Source organism: Micromys minutus (assembly GCF_963924665.1).
Source record: "Micromys minutus genome assembly, chromosome: 3".
Classification (NCBI taxonomy): Eukaryota; Metazoa; Chordata; class Mammalia; order Rodentia; family Muridae; genus Micromys; species Micromys minutus.
The window spans coordinates 52,981,063-53,001,482 of NC_137972.1; the positions used below are offsets into that span (position 1 = coordinate 52,981,063).

At 41.6% G+C, this 20,420-nt stretch overlaps 1 protein-coding gene across 2 annotated transcripts in view; it reads left to right on the top strand.

Annotated features, from left to right (window-relative positions):
- Positions 1-20,420, top strand: part of PRICKLE2 (prickle planar cell polarity protein 2) — a gene marked incomplete at both ends in the record, with an annotated part of 317,401 nt that overhangs the window by 220,300 nt on the left and 76,681 nt on the right. For both annotated transcript variants that reach the window (XM_080914845.1, XM_080914846.1), the window contains one exon: positions 17,723-17,906. In XM_080914845.1, coding sequence (XP_080770971.1) covers positions 17,723-17,906 — 184 coding nt within the window. The remainder of the gene's footprint in view (positions 1-17,722; positions 17,907-20,420) is intronic.

Sequence of the window (20,420 nt, forward strand, 5' to 3'; positions counted from 1 at the left end):
ATTTGTGTTGGCCAACTACTGGAATGTGGTTAAGAATGTGGCTATAAACCCTGCAAGCTACAGATTGCAAGCCATCTGCAAGATGTTCCCACTGTGCAGTAGTGGCACACATGTTAAGGATGCAGTGGAGATCTCTATCCCTCCCATTTTTTCCCACATTGAGATGTAAGCCATGCAGGGACTAGTGGAAGCCTTTCTGTCTAAGGATGTGGTGAGACTTGAACTCTTTGTTGGACCTGTAGCAGGCCATCACCCTGCCTGTCTCAGATGACAGATGCCTGGCTTTACTTGTCTCTCCTCTTGCACTGAGAACTTCACTGGCCTCAACTCCTCCTCAATTTTCCGCCTCAAAATCAAACTTTATAAATATTTCCCAGCCCCATTCAGGATTAAGAGTAACCAAGGAATAAATTCTTACCTAGGCAGCCATTTTCCCAACTCTTTCTTGGCCTCTGCTCATCAGTTATGAGTCCTTGGAGATGCTGATTAATGAAAGTTCCAGTGCTCAACTGAGGAACATATATTTTCAGTTTTAGAATGGTTATAGTGTACATAGAAGTACATGCTTTTGCTTGTCTGTATTCTAATATATAATAACTCTTATAACATGAGGACCTACTTGCTACTCAACGTGAATTATGGTAATTTACCTGATTTATATAGCTCTCCTGTATCTAATTAATTACTTAATTATGTGATGAACATATATGTTGGTTTGGTTGTCTGTGATGGCTCATAGAAGAGGTCAGTACTCTGGTTAACAAAATTTGGGGCTCTTTAAAAATATTAATTTATTTTCAGTCTTGGCTTTTCAAACTTGAACAACATGTTAGATCTAGTCTTCCTCCTTAACTAGAAGAACAGAATCTTCTCCATTGAAAATGTCTGTGCTTAGAACATAGCTGTCATGAGACATGTTATTCTGAAAATGAGGGGAAGTCAGAGAAAGTGAGGCAAAGGTATGCTAAACAATTGGGCAAACAAGACTTCAGAGGCTAAGGAACTTTCTCTAGGTTTCCTAAACAGTGAAGAATAAAGATTGGGCTCAAATCCAGCACACCCATAGTTCCAAAGCTCAGTTGGGTCCCCTTTTTAGAAAGCTTCCTTGTACCTATGTGGTGCCATGACTTATAGATATTTCTTTCCTTCTCAATGTTCTCTATGGACCCCTCAATTAAAAATAATCTTGTCTCATAACTATTAGATTGGAAGCATTATAGTGATTGGCACAAAGGAGAATATAGTAGTTCGTTTGACGCTTACTGTTTTTATTTGACTTATAGGATGTGAGTGGGTGGGAAAGTAGTAAGGCCAAGGGGCACATAGCCAGATGAGAGGGAATGGGAAATTCTTCCAAGGCTGCGTTTTGCCTATGTGCATGCCCCTTGGCTTCTGGGGAGAAGGGCCAGGGTTGTTGCTCAAGACATTTTGTCTAATGTCAAGGGCTGAGTTTCCTTTCATTCTTCTCTCTTGAAACAAAGGATTCTGAGTCAGCTGGTCAGTAAATTTATTTCCATCCCTGGCCTTAGTAAACTTAGTAGACTTTCTAAGTAAATCTGATCTTGTGAGTGAGGGGCTGTCATTTTCACCAGTGAATATTTATGACAGGGATTTTGAAACTCCTATGTTAGAGACTGTGGAATGTGCTGGGGACCAGACTTCCATATTTACCTGCATGTACCTGAGGCATTGCGGGAATGCAGGAGTGCAGTTCCCTAAAGTTCCCTGGTACTGCTGCTAAATTGCCTTTGTCAAAAATACCCAGGACTCCACAGGAAGAAAAACTACTCAATTCAGAAGTCTCCGGTTTTTATTTTTTATTTGAATTAGCTGCTTTAGGACTTGTTTATACTTCACTGCTTAATAAAAGCCGTGAGGAGCTCCATGCTTCCTCCATCCCATTATCTCAGAAGATTCGAGAAACTTACCACATGTTGGAATGATGGACCATCCTGTGTCTTATTTAAGCTGTGCCTCGTGAAATACCTGTCTTGTTGGGAAACAGTGAAAGCACTGCTCAGTCAGATCTGGGGAGATGATGGGGAGATGGCTCAGTCAGTATAGTTCCTGCTACATAAACAGGAAGACCTGAGTTTGAAGCCTAAGCATGCATGTAACAACCAGGAATTATGGCACATAACTATATCCCTGAATAGATGAGTTCCAGATTCCCTGAGAGATCTTGTATCAAAGTGGGTAATAATAGAAAAAGAAATCAACTATTGACCTCTGTCCTTCACTCACTAGTAACAGAAGCACGTTTTCACTTTCACAGGTGGGCACTTTCATAAGACACCCACATGAACATTGACATACACAACACAACACACACACACACACACACACAATATATGCACAATAAAAGACATGCCACCCAAACAACTCAGGTGTTCGCTGGAAATCAGATTCTTTATTTGTTGGACTGAATGCCTGCTGGGAGGGAGGAGGTGGAAAGATGGCAGTTACTGGGCAGAGCCAAGCAGGAAGCCTGAAGCTATCTTCCTTTCCTTCTATCAGCTGGTTGCCTGCCCCCACAGTAGCCTTACCACACTTTAGAACTGTTCCCATCCTTCACTGATGAAGTGTGGGCATGTAGTGTTCCTGGCCAGTCACTGCTGTATCATGTGTTAGTTTGGATTTTTGAAAGAACATTACAGAGAGTGAGACATAGCATTTCAGAATCTTCAGGGTGCAAGGCAAGGCTGAAGACCATGTGGGAAGTCTAAATTAGTAGAGAATGTATTTTATTTCTTTTTTCTGATTTAATGAATTTAAAGTTTTGCAAACAAGGACTACTTGTTGGCTACATCAGTGGGAGCCAATGCAGCACTGCTGGGCGTTACCCTGATAAACGGTCATGAAGCTGAGTCTTTAAACATTTTATCACATTTTTTAAAAAAAGTAAGGTGCAAAAATGTTTGTAAAATGTAGGCCTGTGTTTTTCTATTTAAAAATTCATGAAGGAAACTGGTATGTATCAAATAATAAATACATATTTGCCTCTGTTACAGACCATAAAGAGTATTACCAAATTTGAATATCTTTTATTTCTGAATTCTGTTTTTAAAATTGATTTACAATTATATAAAACAATAATAAAAAAATGACTTCAATATACCCATTAAGGTGCTGAACATATCATAATACCCTTCTATTGGGATACTCAGGAATGAGTATGGAATATTATTGGGAGTGCAAGATATATGGTATTTCAAAAAGAAATACATTTTAAAAATAGTGTGTCATTTAAAAATTTTGTACAGGATATTTGATCATATTCTTTCCCATCCCCCAATTCCTCCAGACCCAACTTTTTTCAGACAAGTTATTTCCATACATAAGAAATTCAAGAAACAAGCTCTCTCAGGTACACCACATTACTGGGAGGACTGGCAACCTTTTTGAAGTTACATACAGCATTTACAAAAAATGAAAAGAACCTCAGCTCTCTTTCTATTCCCAAAGGTGTCAGGTCACTCCCACTTAAGAACCACTGCACTAGTGGAATATGGTTGCAGTCTAGTTAAGGGAACTCTCCTTGATTAATGTAGGACTAAAACCAAGCAGGGTTCAGTCCGTCAAGACCACAACTCCTGTGCACCTAAGCACATGGACTCTGATGCTACATCTTGTTGGACTAGAAGAAGATTCCATGATTATAGATTCCACCTTATAGATGGGTCAGTTAAGAGCTGTGGTCTCAATGCTACAGCCATGGTGGCCCTTGCTGGTTCCTTTGCTCAGATACTTTTGGCTCCTTTACAGCGTCACAGTGCTTTTGATGGGCCAGAGGTCTTTAGTCTCTCTCTCTCTCTCTGAACATTTTATGCTTTAGCTTTTATGTATTGAATATTCAACAGCACACACAGCATGGTCAGGGGACCCCGACATCACACTGAGCAGTGAGCATGCTCTCTGTCCTTGTTCTTTTGTGTCCTTCATTAGCAGAGGCCAAAGGTAATGTGATCATTGTGATATACTTCATGGCACATACTAGAGTCACACTGCAACTGTGGCCTTGTAACAGTATGCATTTTAAGTTATTGAAAAATATAACTATATAAAATTTTTATTTAAATTATTTTATTTATATTATATTTCAGTCCTTGCCCCTCCCACAGTTTCTCATCCCATTCCTCTGCCCCCTTGCCTCAGAGGATGCCCCTCCACCAGACCTTCCCCTTCCTGGCTTCTCAAGTCTTGTGAGGATTAAGAGCATCTTCTTCCACTAAGGTCTGACCAGGCCAACCATTTACATGCCAATAATATCTTGTTTGAAAGTCTATGACAAGTATGTGGTTCTCTACCAAGCCAGATTTGGGCAAGAATTAGAGATTCAAGTTGTTTCCTGAACTACTTGCTGGATGATGATTATTCTAGTTATCATCATCCAGCAAGATCCTTGACCTTATGGAATTTTCATCCCATAAGAAAAAAATCTGAGAGACATACCGACAACAATAATAATTTCAAGTAGTGACATATATGGTCCCTTGATTTTTGACAAAGGAGCTGTAAACATTCAATGGAAAAAGAACAGCCTATTCAACAAATGGTGTTGGTCCAACTGGCACTTAGCATGCAGAAGAATGAAAATAGACCCTTTCTTATCTCCTTGTACAAAGCTCAAGTGCAAGTGGATCAAAGATCTCCACATTAAACCGGGTACAGTGAAACTATTAGAAGAGAAAGTAGGGAAAACCTTAGAACACATAGGCACAGGAGAATATTTCCTGAACCAATGGCTCATGCTCTAAGGTCAAATATCGACAAATGGGACTTAATAAGATTGCAAAGTTTCTGTGAGGCTAAGGACACTGTCAAGAAAATAAAATGGCAGCCAACAGATTGAGAAAAGATCTTTACCAACCCCACATATACAAAGAACTCAAGAAATTAGACACTAGATAATCAAACAACCCTATTAAAAAATGGGGTACAGAGCTAAATAAAAAGTTCTCAGTTGAGGAATATTGAATGGCTGAGAAATACCTAAGGAAGTGCTCAACATCCTTAGCCATCAGGGAAATGCAAATCAAAACAACCCTGAGATTACACCTCACACCAGTCAGAATGGCTAAGATCCAAATTTCAGATGACAGCAGATGCTGGCAAGGATGCAGAGAAAGAGGAACACTTTTCCACTGTTGGTAGGGTTGTAAAGTACAACCACTCTGGAAATCAGTCTGGTGGTTCCTCAGAAAATTGGACATAGTACTACCTGAAGACCCAGTTATTCCACTTCTGGGCATATACCCCAGAGAAGCTCCAACATACAACAAAGACACATACACCACAATGTTCATAGCAGCTCTATTTATAATAGGCAGAAGCTGGAAAGAATCCAGATGTCCTTCAGAAGATGAATGGATACAAAAACTGTGGTATATTTACACAATGGCGTACTACTCAGCTATCAGAAACAATGACTTAATGAAATTTTTAAGAAAATGGATGCATCTAGAGAATATCATCCTGAGTGAGATAACCCAGTCACAAAAGAACAGACATAATATGAAGTCACTGATAATTGAATACTAACCCCAGAAAGCTCTGAACACCCCAGAAACAACTCACAGACTATATGAAGTTCGAGAAAAAACAAAGGCCCCCCCAAAAAAGAGAAAGAAAGCAAAAAGAAAAATCATTATGCTTAATCTTTACACACCAAGAAAACTTTGACTAATTCCAGGTTACAAGTTGTTTTACATGTACTTTATGCTCATTGTAACTAGTTAGATTTTGATGCATACTATCAAACCTTTAAAAAAAATCAAGTACTGACAAAAATGTATTCATATACTTTTATGCAAAAATGCTTTTGAAATCTATATGTTTATCTCTGTTTTTTAAAATAAAGTTGTTCACTTAAAAAATTTACTTTTTAACTTGTAATTTAACAAGTAATTGAAGTATGGACAGAAATTCTGCATCCAAGACATTTTTGATATACTATGTCATTGTTATTTTTCATCAATTGTGGCTTGGCATTAATTTTTATAATGATCTACTCTGATGAATATGTAACATTGATTTGGGGTGCCTGAATTGCTGAGACACATTGCCATCACATGTTTAGTTTACTTTAAGAAATAGGCACTAGCCTGCCAGAAGCAAGGTAAGAGTGACCCAGAATCCTGCAGATTTGCTAGCATTGTGTTGTTGTAATGAGTGTGTGAGTATGTACATTTGTGTGTTTGCATGCTTAATTATGTTACATTGTAATTATACTTTAATTATCTGAGATACCTGGCCATAATTATTTCTAAAAAGCAACCTTAGTTTTTCATAATTAATTTATTAAGCACTTGCTATTTTTAAATGTTAATGCTTATATTTAAATTGTATAATGAAATATTTTATATAAATGTACCCACTAAAATAATTGCTGAAATAAAGAAAATTTATACTATCAAAAAAAAAAGACAAAAAATAATAGAGCGGGGAATGAGGAAGTGAGCACTATTTTTTTTTAAATAAAAGAGTCTGTATATTTGAGTGATATCACAAGTGATGACAAACAGGCTAGCTGACTAGGCACTCAAGGAATGATTTCCTAGACAGAACAGCAGCTGCAAAGGTCCAAGGGTGAGCTGGCCTCAGCAAGGTCAAGGGACAAATACAGGCCAATATGACTGGAGCATTAACCAAGCCTGTGAGTGGAGAACAGTACAGCCAGACAGAGAGGACCAGGACCGAGGCGGAGCCCATGTGGACTGATGGCGACAGGTAGGGGCCTTTGTTTTATTATTGCTGGCACCATGTGTGCCGGAGAGTTGAGTGTCACTAGCATGGCTGAAAGAACAGTGATGGAAACTAGCTTTGAGAAGGGAAGGAGTGGAGAGACAGACAGACAGAGAGAGAGAGAGAGAGAGAGAGAGAGAGAGAGAGAGAGAGAGAGAGAGAGAGAGACAGACAGAGATACAGAGAGACAGACAGAGAGACAGAGAGACAGAAAGAGACAGAGAGAGAGACAAAGAGAGAGAGAGACAAAGAGAGAGAAAAAGAGAGAGAGAGAGAGAGAGAGAGAGAGAGAGAGAGAGAGAGAGAGAGAGAGAGAGAGAGAGAGAGAGAGAGAAGATCAGGCTGCTGGGTAGCCCAGGGTCGAGGTGGGAGAGGGGAGGATAAGTTCTGAGATTCATCTCTTACCCCCAGAAAGCTGTTTATCTCATTTGCTGTGGGCATCACCACATCCTCCCTGTCTTGAAGGAGGAGGAGTCGGGAGCATCCATCTTTTCTCCCAGCGCCTCATCACATCTGAATATAACACATTTTCTAAACCTTCCTGCTGCAGACCATGTGAATCCAATCCACCTAAGGCTTATTTCCAATAAAGCATGCAACCAGGAAATGTTATTTTCATCTTATGGACTTCACTCTTTCCTTTCTCTCCTGCAGAAAGAGGAAATGAGTTCTGGCCAAGAACAAAACCACAAAACCCAGCCTGGTGCAGGAAAGTCAGCAAGAGAGGTTATCTTCCTTTTCTCCTATCCCTGTGGTGGGAAACCCGGAGAGTATTGTTTTGTTTGTGTCTAAGACATCCCCTGGAGAAAAAAAAATCATCTTTCCCCATTGTGTCTAATTCAATATGAATGACAGGCTTTCCATCCAACATCAGTATTTTTTTATAAACTCACAATTTCTTGATGCTTTTGTTTCGCAAGTCCACTGGGCTCATCTTGAGTCCTTGGCCTCGATCACCAAGAAATGTGGATTTCTGGGAAGCTTTTGCCTTGAGTTCTTCAGTACAGATATTAAAGGGCCCCTGTCAAGTTCTGAAGGGTGTGACCCGTGCCAGAATCCCTACAAACCAAGCCCCTGAAGGATGTGGCTGCCAGCTGGCCCCCATTCCCACCAGAGATGGTTGGCTTTCTGAAGTTCTCTGTGTCGGAGCTGGCCAAGTTCCCTGGGATGAAAGGCGGCCTAATATAAACTGGAAATGTTATTAATAAGCAGCCACTTAAGAATTTCCTATGACTTGCCAGTGATTTGGGGGCCTCTGTGTGAGCAGGGAGAAAAGCACTGCTTGTTTTACATGGGCTGAGGGATCAACGTAGTCTGTCTGCAGGGGCCTCACAGAGCTCCTGAGGTCTTGGGTGAAGGCTTGGATAAGTTCCAGAGACTCTTTCAGTCTTGGTTGTCCATGTATGAAGTGAAGATAATAATTTCCATCTCATAGTGTGGTTTGAGGATTAAGCAGCGACTACAGGAGAGGTCTTAGCAGAGTCTTTTAACACATACTTACCAAATGTTTCCTTAAAAAGCAAAGTCAAGATAAAGTCCCCAGACATAAAACCAAACTGACTCCCCTTCCTTTGGCTCAGGGGGAAAAGTAATATGGCCCTCCAGACACCTCTAACTCTAAATGCCAATAAACACAGCATCTGGCATCTCTGGGCCTTCCTGTCCTCAGCTGTGACATCTTTGATCTTCTGACTGGCCTAGAAGAGGGTGTGAGAAATTGCACATTACCTAAATTGAATGCACTTGATCTAGAGCTTTGGAACACTTGATTAGCCCAAGAGATTAGTAATATCTAATCTTTCTTTTTATTATGTGTTATGACATGAAGAATATCACTTGTATGATCTTGGTAACAGTAAAAAAATAATGGTAAAGATGTGCAATCCCTTAACGAGGATCACGATCAATATCTTACATTGTCTACACCTAAGTGTATCAAATATCCAGTGAAGCAAAACATATATACAATAAAATTCCAGTTAGCACATACACAAAGAGAAGTGGCGGCATTTTTCCAAAGGACTAACCTATACTGTCTGTCCTAGTTTACTCTTAGCAGAGTAGCAAGTCTGACAGCTAACAAAATCAGAGCATCTCTGGATACCCACAGCCTTGCATAGGGATGCAGTGATGCAAGTAGCAGTGTTGCCATGGAGACACCATCCATGGCCAAGTTCTTGTCCTCTGAGAGCTCACTCTGTCTACTCATAATGGTGCTGAATTAGCTATCTGTGAGCTTGGTAGGCAGATTCCACAGTGGCTTGTGGATGCTTTTTTAACAAAGCCCAAACTCCTAACAGATTGTATGTGTCAGTCACCACCTGCCATCTTGTCATCTCGGTATCTCAGTGGCATCATGTTCTCTTCCACCTCCACCTTTATCCAACTGTTAGGAATATTCTTTCCTTTTCCTTCTGCCCAAAACTTTCTACTCTGCTTCATCAAGGGAGCCCTCCGTGACATCTCATTAATCCAGAACCCCTGAAAGCACAATGCACACGAACCATGACCAAAGATATAGTACTCTCTACCTTGTTTCAGATTTTTCCATTTTGAAAATTTTCTGTGTTTTATGGTATATCAGACACTTGTCTGTTGCTGTGATAAAACACCATGATCAAGAGAGCTTATAGAAGGGACAGTTTGTTCTGGCTCATGACAGGGAGAATCCATACAGTGAGGGAGGCATGGCAGCAGGCAGCCATAGAAGGGAGCTGAGAGATCAACCTTAGACAGGAAGTTGAGAGAGCAAACTGGAAGCAGGGCAAGACTTTAACCTCCCAAAGCCCAACCAGTGCCTTAATTACTCCAGCAGGGCTCCACCTCCTAAGGTTCTCTAAGAGTCCCTAAGCAGGATCACTCAGTAGGGACCAAAGTGGTCAAATACCTGAGCATATGGGGACATTTCTTTAAAAACCTCACATATGGAAGTCACAGGGATTAAATAGGTAGCTTTCATACACAGTTCTAGATTTTCCTGTTAACATTTTGTCACATCTGTGATACATACTCTCTACACAGGCTTCCTCTTCCCTCGTTCTCCCTGTTGTCTCTCTCCCCCTCCTTCTTTAGTTCTTTCTCACCTCTTTCTCTTGCCTCTCTCCTAGCTCCAGCCACAGGCCCTGCTTCCTCCCTCCTTCTCTAGCCTCCCTCTCCTCCCCCCATCTCACACATCTTAATTCTACTAACCATCCTGAACTAGCTACATACGTACATCATCCTTTTTGTGCATGTATCTTTAAGAATAAGAATGATCTCTCAGATAACTTAAGTTTTTTGAACTCCCTAGAAGTTTTGGGCTGACTCTGTGTGATCTTCGTTCTTCTTTGCTGCATCACCTTGCAGGACTGATTATGACCCACAGGACCAAGCAGATGCTCACTGGGTGACGGTTCACATAGTGGAGCTGCCTTGCCACAGATATTCTGTCCCTGCCCTGAATTCATTGACCCTCCCACTCCAGTGGATTCTAGCTTTCCGTTCCCACTGCCACAGGGGATGCATTGTTCTGCCCCTGGCTGCTTATCTTTTCCTGTACTAAGGGCCCAAATGTGCTCTTCTGCCAAAGACTGCCAAGAATTGGGAGATAGCAGCCCTGTCTCTCCTTTAAGCAGCCTTATCTAAGGAAGATTTAAAATAGACCCTCATTCCAAGGTTCGATACAGGGGACCTTGGTTGTCTGGTGCACCAGTTGTCATTATCCCACCCTCCACAGTGTCATGGGGCCCTTTCCCACATTCTCTTCTTACTTTTTATTGGTCCTTCTTGGAAAGATCTTTAGAGGATCTCATTCTTAACTATGGCTCAACATCCATCACTGAGACATTGTATCTGCCAAGCTAGATGCAGTAAGAGAACTTTAAGAGTGAGTTTTAAGCAAAGTCACCTGGGATGGGCCATTTTTTCAGGGTGTGCTTCCCTGCTTCCCAAATTACAAATTAATCTGCAACAGGACTCTGTTATAAATTGGCATATTAAGAGGGGACACCTGGCACTGGGAACTCCTCAGTGCTGCCATCAGCTATGCTGGGAGAGAGGGGCACCTCTGTGCAGATGGCAGGAGTCACCAGCCAGGCAAGGAAGGGAAGTGGAACAGAACCAGGCACCAGGATGCTGGCTCTCAGCACACATCAGCCAAGTACCCAGCTGGCCTTGTCACGGTCTCCGCCCTTCAGCTCTGTATTCATTAGGAAATCTTTTTTCCTTTCTCACAGAGATAGAAATCTTTCCTCCAGACATGGCAAGTGTCAGGGTTCATGTCCTTCATTCAGTCTGAACACTTGCCAAACAAGAGATAAACAAAGTATTGTGACTGGAGGGGGGACAGAGGAGCCAGAAAGGCTGTGTGTAACCGGATGTGCTGACGTCTGGCTATTGGAACAGAAACCCAGGAATTCCAAGGAGAAGTGCATTAGAAGGAAGGACTTCCAGATGCCCACCAGAGTGGCATGCCTCCCAAATTTGTGACTGGGCTTTAGGACAGGCGGTTGTCCGACCAGTCTAGTCACTGCTCTTAATGCAGTTGCTGAGGAGGGAGGAGCCACCCTCCACCTCTGTGCCTTTGCAGCCTGCTTTTCCTGTGCTGGGAAAAACTCTACCTTGTAGTCTTCTAGGGCAGCTCAGATGTTCCTTCAGTGGAGAGAGCTTTCCCTACCTACCCCAGCTCCTCTCTGCTATGACATTTATCACAATCTAACAATGAAAAGTTTCTTCCTGTTTACTTCTGTTATCTGTCTTCTCTTACCTTGAAGTTCCATGAAGGTATAGCGAATCTCTGCCATGTAATGAAGGTAGACTTTCATCTAATGCCCAGAAAGCTAAAGCAGTGCCTAGCACACAGTTGAATATTACTCCGTATTGTTAGATTGATGGTGAGGAGGTGAGTTTATGGATATATATGGACTGGTAGGATGAAGGAGGAGGGATGACAAGGAGGAAGGGAAGTATAGGCCTTTACTGAGAACAGAGTCATGGGAAGCTCGATAACACAGGTTCTAATGTCTGTAAACTTTAACCAAGCTATTTACAGGGTTATGCCTACGCTTTTGAATCTGACTTCCAGATTGCACGACCGTCTCAGGGCCAGAAGTTTTGTTTCCATTCTTATTAACTTAGTAGAGTTCAACAGACTGTGTCTTTCTGCACAACATCATTTATCTGTTTACTTCCTCTGGGCATCCTATAGCCTCAGAAACATCTTTTTACCCAAAATACCCCAAATGACTCATCACCTCCTGGAACCTGGTATTGTCAAAGGTCAGAAAACTTGAATGAATGTCTGACTCGTCGAAGACAGATGGAGTGGTTTATGTGAAGGCTGGGAAGGCAGGGAAGGTGGGCAGGGGAAGGTGAAGGAAGCCAGGTTCCTTCCCACCAAGCAGCTCCACTAGTGGTTTGATGTGATTAAGTTACCACAGTCCTGGTGAGTGTGTGGCTGATTCACAAATATGCAAATCAGAGCCAAATCTTAGTAGTATTAAATTGTGGTGTTTTCACTATGTCTTCTTGCCCAGAAACTTGGAAGTTTGGCAATGAAACTGTTTTTCAGATGTGTTTTATCTGAGACACCTAAGTCTTTAGTCTATGGTATCCATAGTTATACAATCAATTCCCACACTAGCAGTCACCTCCCATACTAAGTAAAGTCTGAATCCTGGATCAAGGTACTAGATTAGATCAAACTTTGGTATCTGCGCTGAATAATGTACATCTATTTGTTGAGAATTGGGTGTGGTGTGTGTGTGTGTGTGTGTGTGTGTGTGTGTATGTGTGTGTATGTTTCTGTGTTAGTGTATCTCTGTGTGTGGGGGGAGGGGTGATGTCTTCTTGCTCAGGCCAGAGTCTTATCCCTTGGCTCATGGGGAACATATAGATTGAAGTTTGGTTTCCAGCTTTTTTTTTTAATTGGATACTCTCTGTATTTACATTTCAGATGTTATCCCTTTCCCCCAGTACCATCCCCCCTTTCCCTCCCATTGGTTCCATGAAGATGCTCCCACTCCCAACCACCCTCTCCTACCTCAGCACCTTGGCATTCCCCTACACTGGGAAAACAAGCGTTTGCTGGACCAAAGGCCTCTCCTCTCATTAATGCTAGACAATGCTATTCTTTGCTACATATGCAACTGGAGCCATAGGTCTTTCCATGCAAACTTCTTGGTTGGTATTTTAATCCCTGGGAGCTGTGGTAGGTTTGGTTAGTTGATAATTTTGTTCTTACCATGGGGTTGCAGACCCTTTCAGCTCCTTCGGTCCTTTCTCTAGCTTCTTCATTGGGGTCCCTTTGTTCAGTCCAATGGTTAGCTGCAAGCATCCTTCTCTTATCAGTGTGGTTCTGGCAGAGCCTCTGAGGAGGCGTCCATACCAGGTTCCTGCCAGTAAGCACTACGTGGCATCAGCATCAGTGCTTGGGTTTAGTAGCTGATATGGGGTGGATCCCCAAGTGAGGCCGTCTCTGGATTCTCTTTTCTCCAATCACTGCTCCTCTATTTGTGCCTTTATTTCCTCCCATGAGTGTTTTGTTCTCCCTTCTAAGATGGACTGAGGCATATACCTTCTGGCTTTCCTTCTCTCTGAGCTTCATAAGTTCTGTGAATTGTTTAATGGGTATTCTGAGCTTTTGGTGCTAATATCTGCTTATCAGTGAGTACATACCACGAGTGTTCTTTTGTGACTGGGTTACCTCACTCAGGATGATAGCTTCTATCTAGTTCCATCTATTTGCCTAGGAATTTTATGAAGTCATTGTTTCTAATAGCTGAGTAGTACTCCATTGTGTAAATGTATCACAATTTCTGTATCTGTTCCTCTTTGAAGGACATCTGAGTTCTTTCCAACTTCTTGCTATTATAAATAAGGCTGCTATGAACATGGTGGAGCATGTGTCCTCCAGCTTCTTAGAATTAAGGAAAAAATGGTCCAGCAGCTGTTTCTGTTTATCAGTGACTATCTTTGGGATTATGAGAATTTAGAATTCTTTTCCTACTTTTTACTTATCTGTAATTTGTAACCTTTTTCTACATTAATTGTATGTTAAGGAGAAGAAAGCAGTAGCTTTAAATTCTAAGTGTAATAAGCAGAAAAACTGCCTCCTTCGTTATTACTATGAAAAGAAGGGATTTTTCTTTTGCTTTTGGTGTGATAGTCATGGAAGAATTTAAGTACCTAGGGACACATTTGTCAGTTGAGGTAAAGTTGTGGACACCTCTGGGTAATGTTAGCCTTTTGACATTAACAGAAGTTTACTTGCCCATAGTTCCCTTGACTGCCTGAGATGTGGCCTTGTTGGATCTTCCTGTCAGTCATTTGGTTTACAATGGGCCTAAGATGCTTTAAGCAGTCTGCCTGACCCTAAACTTATTCAGGCAGCTTGCGCCTGATCTAGTCTTGGATTTGAGATCATGAAACGCATACCCCAGGGAAGGCTGGAGGCAGAATAATTGGCAGAGTTGCAAGCAAAGATGTTGTTCTTGTAGATGGTATAGTGTAGTCTTGCCTCGCCATTGGATGCCTCTACCCAGGAGATACCCAGATGAGCAGTCTGAGTGTCATAAGAGCTTTCAACGTGTCCATTATTTTGAGTTAACATAAGTTCTCTTGAAAAAAGTTCAAAATATTTATTGCCTGAGTTTCTTAGACCATCGGGTCTGTTGTTAGAATTTACACTGGTTTTCAGACTGTGATCTAGTCTTTTTTTCATCTAAGAGACTACCTAAGAAAGCGTCCTCTAAGTACTTTCAAAAGAATACTACATAGTGATCCACTGACATCCTTATGAACATGCCTAGTCAGGTGTCTTGATTAAGATGTGTCTAATCCATCACAGGGATAGGGCTTTTACTCCAGGAGTTTCTCTTGTTACAATGTCTTGGCAACAAGATGAATAGTTTCCTATGACCAGATTTATCATTTATAAGGGCTTTCATGATTCAGAGTTAACATACGTGTGCTTGTGCATGTGTTATCTATCAGAAACCTTTGCTTTATTTCTTTTCATCTTTCAAATTAAAAAAGCCCTTAGTTTCTGTTTTGACAGATCTTAAGAATTACTTAGAGGATTCAGGAAATATGATGATCCTCAGGCTTGTGTCTTTAAAATCCCAAACATGGGAGAACCACAAACTTGCCTGAAATTTGGAGAGGTTAAGCATGAGAGAGGTTGGGTTTGCCATCTCTTCTTATAGCATCAATTTAGACAGCTCAATTTTATATATGAACCTTCCCACATATAATTTTTTTATAAAAACAAAAATTCTCAAAAGGAAAATGGCTAAAGAAGGGAGAAGAGGGGGACTTTGTGCTGTTTATGGTCTCTCTGTTCCAGTCAGAAATGTTACCAAGTGAGGGGAAATCTGTGCTCACAAGTCACCGGTTTGTAACGAATTCTTTGGCATCATACAAGTCGGTTCATTGGCATAAATCTCTAGTCTTCATGGAAATGTTGTACTCACTGGTGGAAATGGCAGGGCTATGCTGAGATAGTTCAGGAAATGGCCTTCACCTGACATTACTGTACAACCCATAGAAGAAGGAATTGTGGATTCCATGCTGCAGAACCAAACAAATTGATCACTGCAGCTATGGCGAGGCATTTGCAAAGGTTATTTAGGGGTAAAGGCTGGGAAGGGAGGTGAACATGGCATTTCCACTCTCTGAATCAGGGATGATTTCTTGGAAACCTGTCATTGTCAAATCCAATTATGTACAGGTAGAATGTCAACTCTGACAGAATGAAGCCAATGCATGCTCCCCCCTCCTGTGTGTGTGTGTGTGTGTGTGTGCGTGTGTGTGTGTGTGTGTGAATGTTTAATGAATCCTGCTTTACTATCAGGTTCTATGTTCATGAATGTATATTTTTCATTAAAAACAAATCTCTTGTTTTCACATACATACACACACACACACACACACACACACACACACACACACACACACCTGGTTATGCTTTATTTGGGTGAAATTATTTAATTAGTGTATTAAAAGAAAAAGCTGTTTGCTGCCACTATATTTTTCAAAAGGGAAGCAAGAAACTGAGGAACCAAAGATCCCTTCTGGCTTTACCTTTGCCTCACTGCTTCTTTCAAAGCTCCTCAGACTTGGGTTTCCATCTTGTAAATGGATATTATTAAATTAGCTTCTCCAGTTGTCAGGGAATCACTCAAAGGTTGCAGATTCTTTGCAAATAAAAATGCCTTGCTGTGGGAGCTCCAGTTAATTATAAATGAGGAATGGAAGGCTGGCAGCTAGCTCACAGAGAAGATAGAGAAAGCCCTGTGGTTTCCATTTACTGGGCTTGTTTTCTTTCCTTTTTTCTCCTTGACTTTGCTTTTTCTGAGTGATTTGTTGTTGTTGTTGTTGTTGTTGTTGCTGCTGCTGCTGCTTTTGTTGTTGGAATGAACAGTTATTCTTGTGAAATCAGGTGTGCCCTCTGTAATATTGTGTTTGGAGCTGGTCAGACCTTACTTCAGCTTCTCAATCTGCCCTCCCTTTAGGGATTCATTCCAACAAGTTCTAAAGAAGGCATATAATAATCACTTAAGAAGGTGATCACCTTTCCTGGCCTGGCACTTAGGAAAATGCAAATCAAAACCACAATCAGAGACCATGCCACATCCACTAGGGTGGCCACCATTGACAAGGTACCAGCATAACACTTACGGCAAGAGTAAGAGAAAGTGTGACGTGCCTTCATTGAAGGTGGAAACTTCAAATTGTTCAGATAATTTCGAATACAGCTTGCCAGTTCTTTAAGATGACAAAGTTTCCATGTGATGCTGTGATGCCTTTGATAGGTATATATCTAAGTGAAACGGTAGCATGGATTGCATAAGATCTGGAATCATAACATTGAAATTAGAATTGTTCAAAGGAATAGAGTCTAAATATCCAACAGTTGATAAATGCACACATATGATACATCCCTACAATGGAATATTCCTCAGCAGTCAACACAAACATTCAAGAGGCTGAGATATGCTGCAGCATGGATAAACAATACCATTATTTCACGTGAAAGCAGCTAGTTTCAAAAGATTATATTTTGCGTGGTTCCTTTATGTGAAATGTCCAAAGTAGGCAAAACCAACAGAGACAGAAAGATTAATGGTTGTCAGGGTATGTGAGCTTGGGTTATGAGAAGTCACTATTCATGCTCATGGGTTTACTGGGGGTGTCTAAAATTAGTGGTGATTGTGAAATTCTGATTATATTAAGAGCCAGTGAATTATATGCTTTGGAAGGGTGGGTTCTATGCTATGTGAATTATCTTAACAAAGCTTTTGTCACAAAATTCAGACACACATAGAGCTTGGAATTCTGGGCTTTTTCATTGCCTTTGTAGTGTGCTACAAAAAGATGAGCATACATGCAGTGTAGCTTGTTAAATTTTGTTGTCTCCATTCTGTTCTGTTTGTTTTATTGTTAGGAGAGAGAAGTGTGTGTGTGCTGCTTGACCTTGCCATTTTCACTGCTACAATATTTAGATAGGGACAAGGATAAGGAAGTAGCTGGAAACCTTGAGGGAGATGCTCAGTTTGAAGAATTTGCATTCTTGACTGGTGCTATGGAATAATTCATGGTTGGAAGAGAGCTCAGTCAGGAGGAACAAAGCCAGGCATGATAGCACATGCTTGTAATTTCAACACTGGTCAGGCAGAGGGAGGCTGAAACAGGTGGATCCCTGGGGCTTTCGGGCCACCAGTCTAGCCCTTTTGGTGAACTCTAGGATGACAAGAGACTCTATCTCACAAAATAAAGAGTACTAAAAAAAAAAACTATTCCCCCTCCCCCTCCCTCTTTCTGACTGTCACCTAAGTGGCTTTCATATGACACATTTATCGTGTTCTTTATAAACCAGTGTTCTCTAGATTGTAGCTGGTGAGTGTTTATGGGTTGGAATCAAAGGCTGGTGATTGGCACACAGCCTCTTGACAAACAAATGGCTTGTTTTCTTCTGACCTGCTGTGTTTGCTCTCTACAGGAAGATCTGCCTGCACTGCAAGTGTCCCCAGGAGGAGCACATGGTAACAGTGATGCCACTGGAGATGGAGAAGACCATCAGCAAGCTCATGTTTGACTTCCAGAGGAATTCAACCTCAGATGATGACTCAGGCTGTGCTTTGGAAGAGTATGCCTGGGTTCCCCCGGGGCTGAAGCCTGAGCAGGTAGCCATCTCCTGGGAGCCTTCCCATGTCTTATCTTTAAATGGTGTCTTTCCAGTGTTTTCATACCTCAGCTTAGAAGGGGAAGGTTGCTTTGCTGATTCAGGGAAATGTGGCCTAGAATAATCCATCACTAATTTATCCTGTATTATCAATGTCAAGTGTTTGTAGATTGTCTGGAAACACCTTAGAAATGATGATTGTTAAACATTATGTTCTGGAGTACAGGGAGAAAAAGCATCATAGCACCAACATGAATCATCCTGTTCAGTCTCTATAAAGCAGTGGTTCTCAACCTGTGGGTCATGACCCCTTCAGGGGTCACATATCAAATATTTGAATAATGTTTCATAACAGTAGCAAAATTGCAGTTCTGAAGTAGCAATGAAATAATTTTATGGTTGAGGGTCACCGAAACCTGAGGAACTATATTAAAGGGTTGCAGCATCAGGGAAGTTGAGAATTGCAGTTATAAGACAAATGAGTACTTGCCTTTCTCTCAACAGTGTATGCTGTGTTTAAATATTAAATTTGACCTTACTTTACAAAGACATTGCCTTCCTAAGATATTCCTGGCACTGCTCAGACAGGCTGTAATCATTACTGGCCTGATCAGAATATCTTTCCTCTTTGCTTCTTTCTGTTTTTGCATTTTCCCCCCAGTGATACCAGGCATTGTCTTTCATTGTTCATACTTGGGTACTTGGTGTTTTCGCTTCTGAGCCTAGCAGTACATCTGTAAGCTGGAACCTCTTCCCATCTCCCTGACAATGACTTTCAGAGACAGTTAGGATCTTAAAAAGGTGTTAACTACTATTGTCCTCCCCTGAACATTCTCCCCGTTACATTTGTGAGAAGAATTCTGTGTCTGAAGTCTTTAGAAGCTCAAAAGGCATGGCTTTATGTGTCAGAAACTTTAAGTGTGATAATGCTTTCAGGAAAAGCACTTTGTAATTAAGACCCAAGAATCCACTAATAACTAGAGAAGTGGTTCTTCTATGGAGTCCCTGATTAGCCATTTTCCATTTTCTCTGTCTATTGTCCTGCTTTCATTTCAAGTTTCCGTGATAAAATACTCTGCAGGAGGTGGGGCGGGGGTGCAGTGCTGGAGAGGAAAGGTTTATTTTAGCTCACAATTCCAGCTCACATTGCAGAGACAACTCTGCGGCAGAAGCTTGAGACAGCTAGTCATATCATATCTACAGTCAGGAGCAGAGCTTGTGCTTGGCTCCGTTTTTTCCACCTTTATGCTATCTAGGACTCTGCATAGCAAGCAGCACCTCCCTCAGTGGGCTGGGTGCTTCCACACCACTTAACTTAAAGGAGGCATGCCCACTGGCCAACCCAATGCAGACAATTCTTTATGCCTCTCTTCACCAGGTGATTCTAAATTGTGCCAACTTGACAGCCAACGCTGTCCCATCCATTTTGCTGTACCAAATTGGCATATGAAATCTGTCTTGTAGGTATGGTTTGTCTAGCCAGAGAAGTATCGTATAAATGTGGGAATTTTCATATGTAAGTTTATGCTTCTTTTCTGCAGTGCTAGAGGTTGAACTAAGAACCTTGTGTGCTCTGGGCATTATACCACTGAGCTCCGATCCCAGCCCACAAGTGTAGACTGGCAGTTGAAATATTTGAGGATCTAGTTCATTCCTGCAGAGAGACAGTTGCATGGGGCTGAGCAGTAGCTGTTTGTTCAGACTCTGTCTGCTGCTGGCAGCCTCTCGCATTGTTTCCCTGCGTCTGCTTCAGCCTTGGGATCTCTTTTCTCTTCACACACAGAAAAATACAATCACAGAGAACCTTTCTTTCTAGGAGAGTCAAAGGCCTTGCAATAGTAGCAAGACAGCAACAAAAAGTGCTTTCTCGTCGCTTGTGGGCTGAGATTCTTTTACTCTCTCTAAAGATTGAATTCTTGAAAAATTAATCTTAAAAGGAGGGGGACACTGAACTCATCGAGGTGTTCAGAGAGCGGGCCGCTGACAGAATGTCACTGACATAGCTGCTGCTCTGAGTCCTGAGTCTGTGCATCTGGGTACACAGGGAGCGTGTGTCATCTGCCTGCTGACCTCAATTCCAGCAGCTTCTTTTTGCTTTATTGTTCTCGTCATCATTATTCACCTAGATGGCATTGCTTCCTGCAGAATCAGGCCCTGGATCTTCCAACATTTCTGCTTAAGCAGATCTATTCTCTAAGGCCACTTACGGTCTTCAGTGACGCTCAGATTGCTGGAAAACTTTCTGCACGTGTTGATTGGAGGAAGCAGACAGTTGTAGAAGTTGGGATCTTGATTAAATCCACCAGTTCTAATTGCAAATGACTGTCGGCCACTTGACTCATTCATCTGTCTTGGGGAAATGTAAAACGGAAGTTAAGTTTATATTGAAAGAAAATGCTGTTAAATGGTGGGAGCACGCCAGGTGAAGGTCAAATGAAGGGTAGCCCTCTCAAGGTTGTTCCTTAGGAAGGCTCCTTTATTCCCAGAACTCTTGGGACCTCTGATGCACATAACC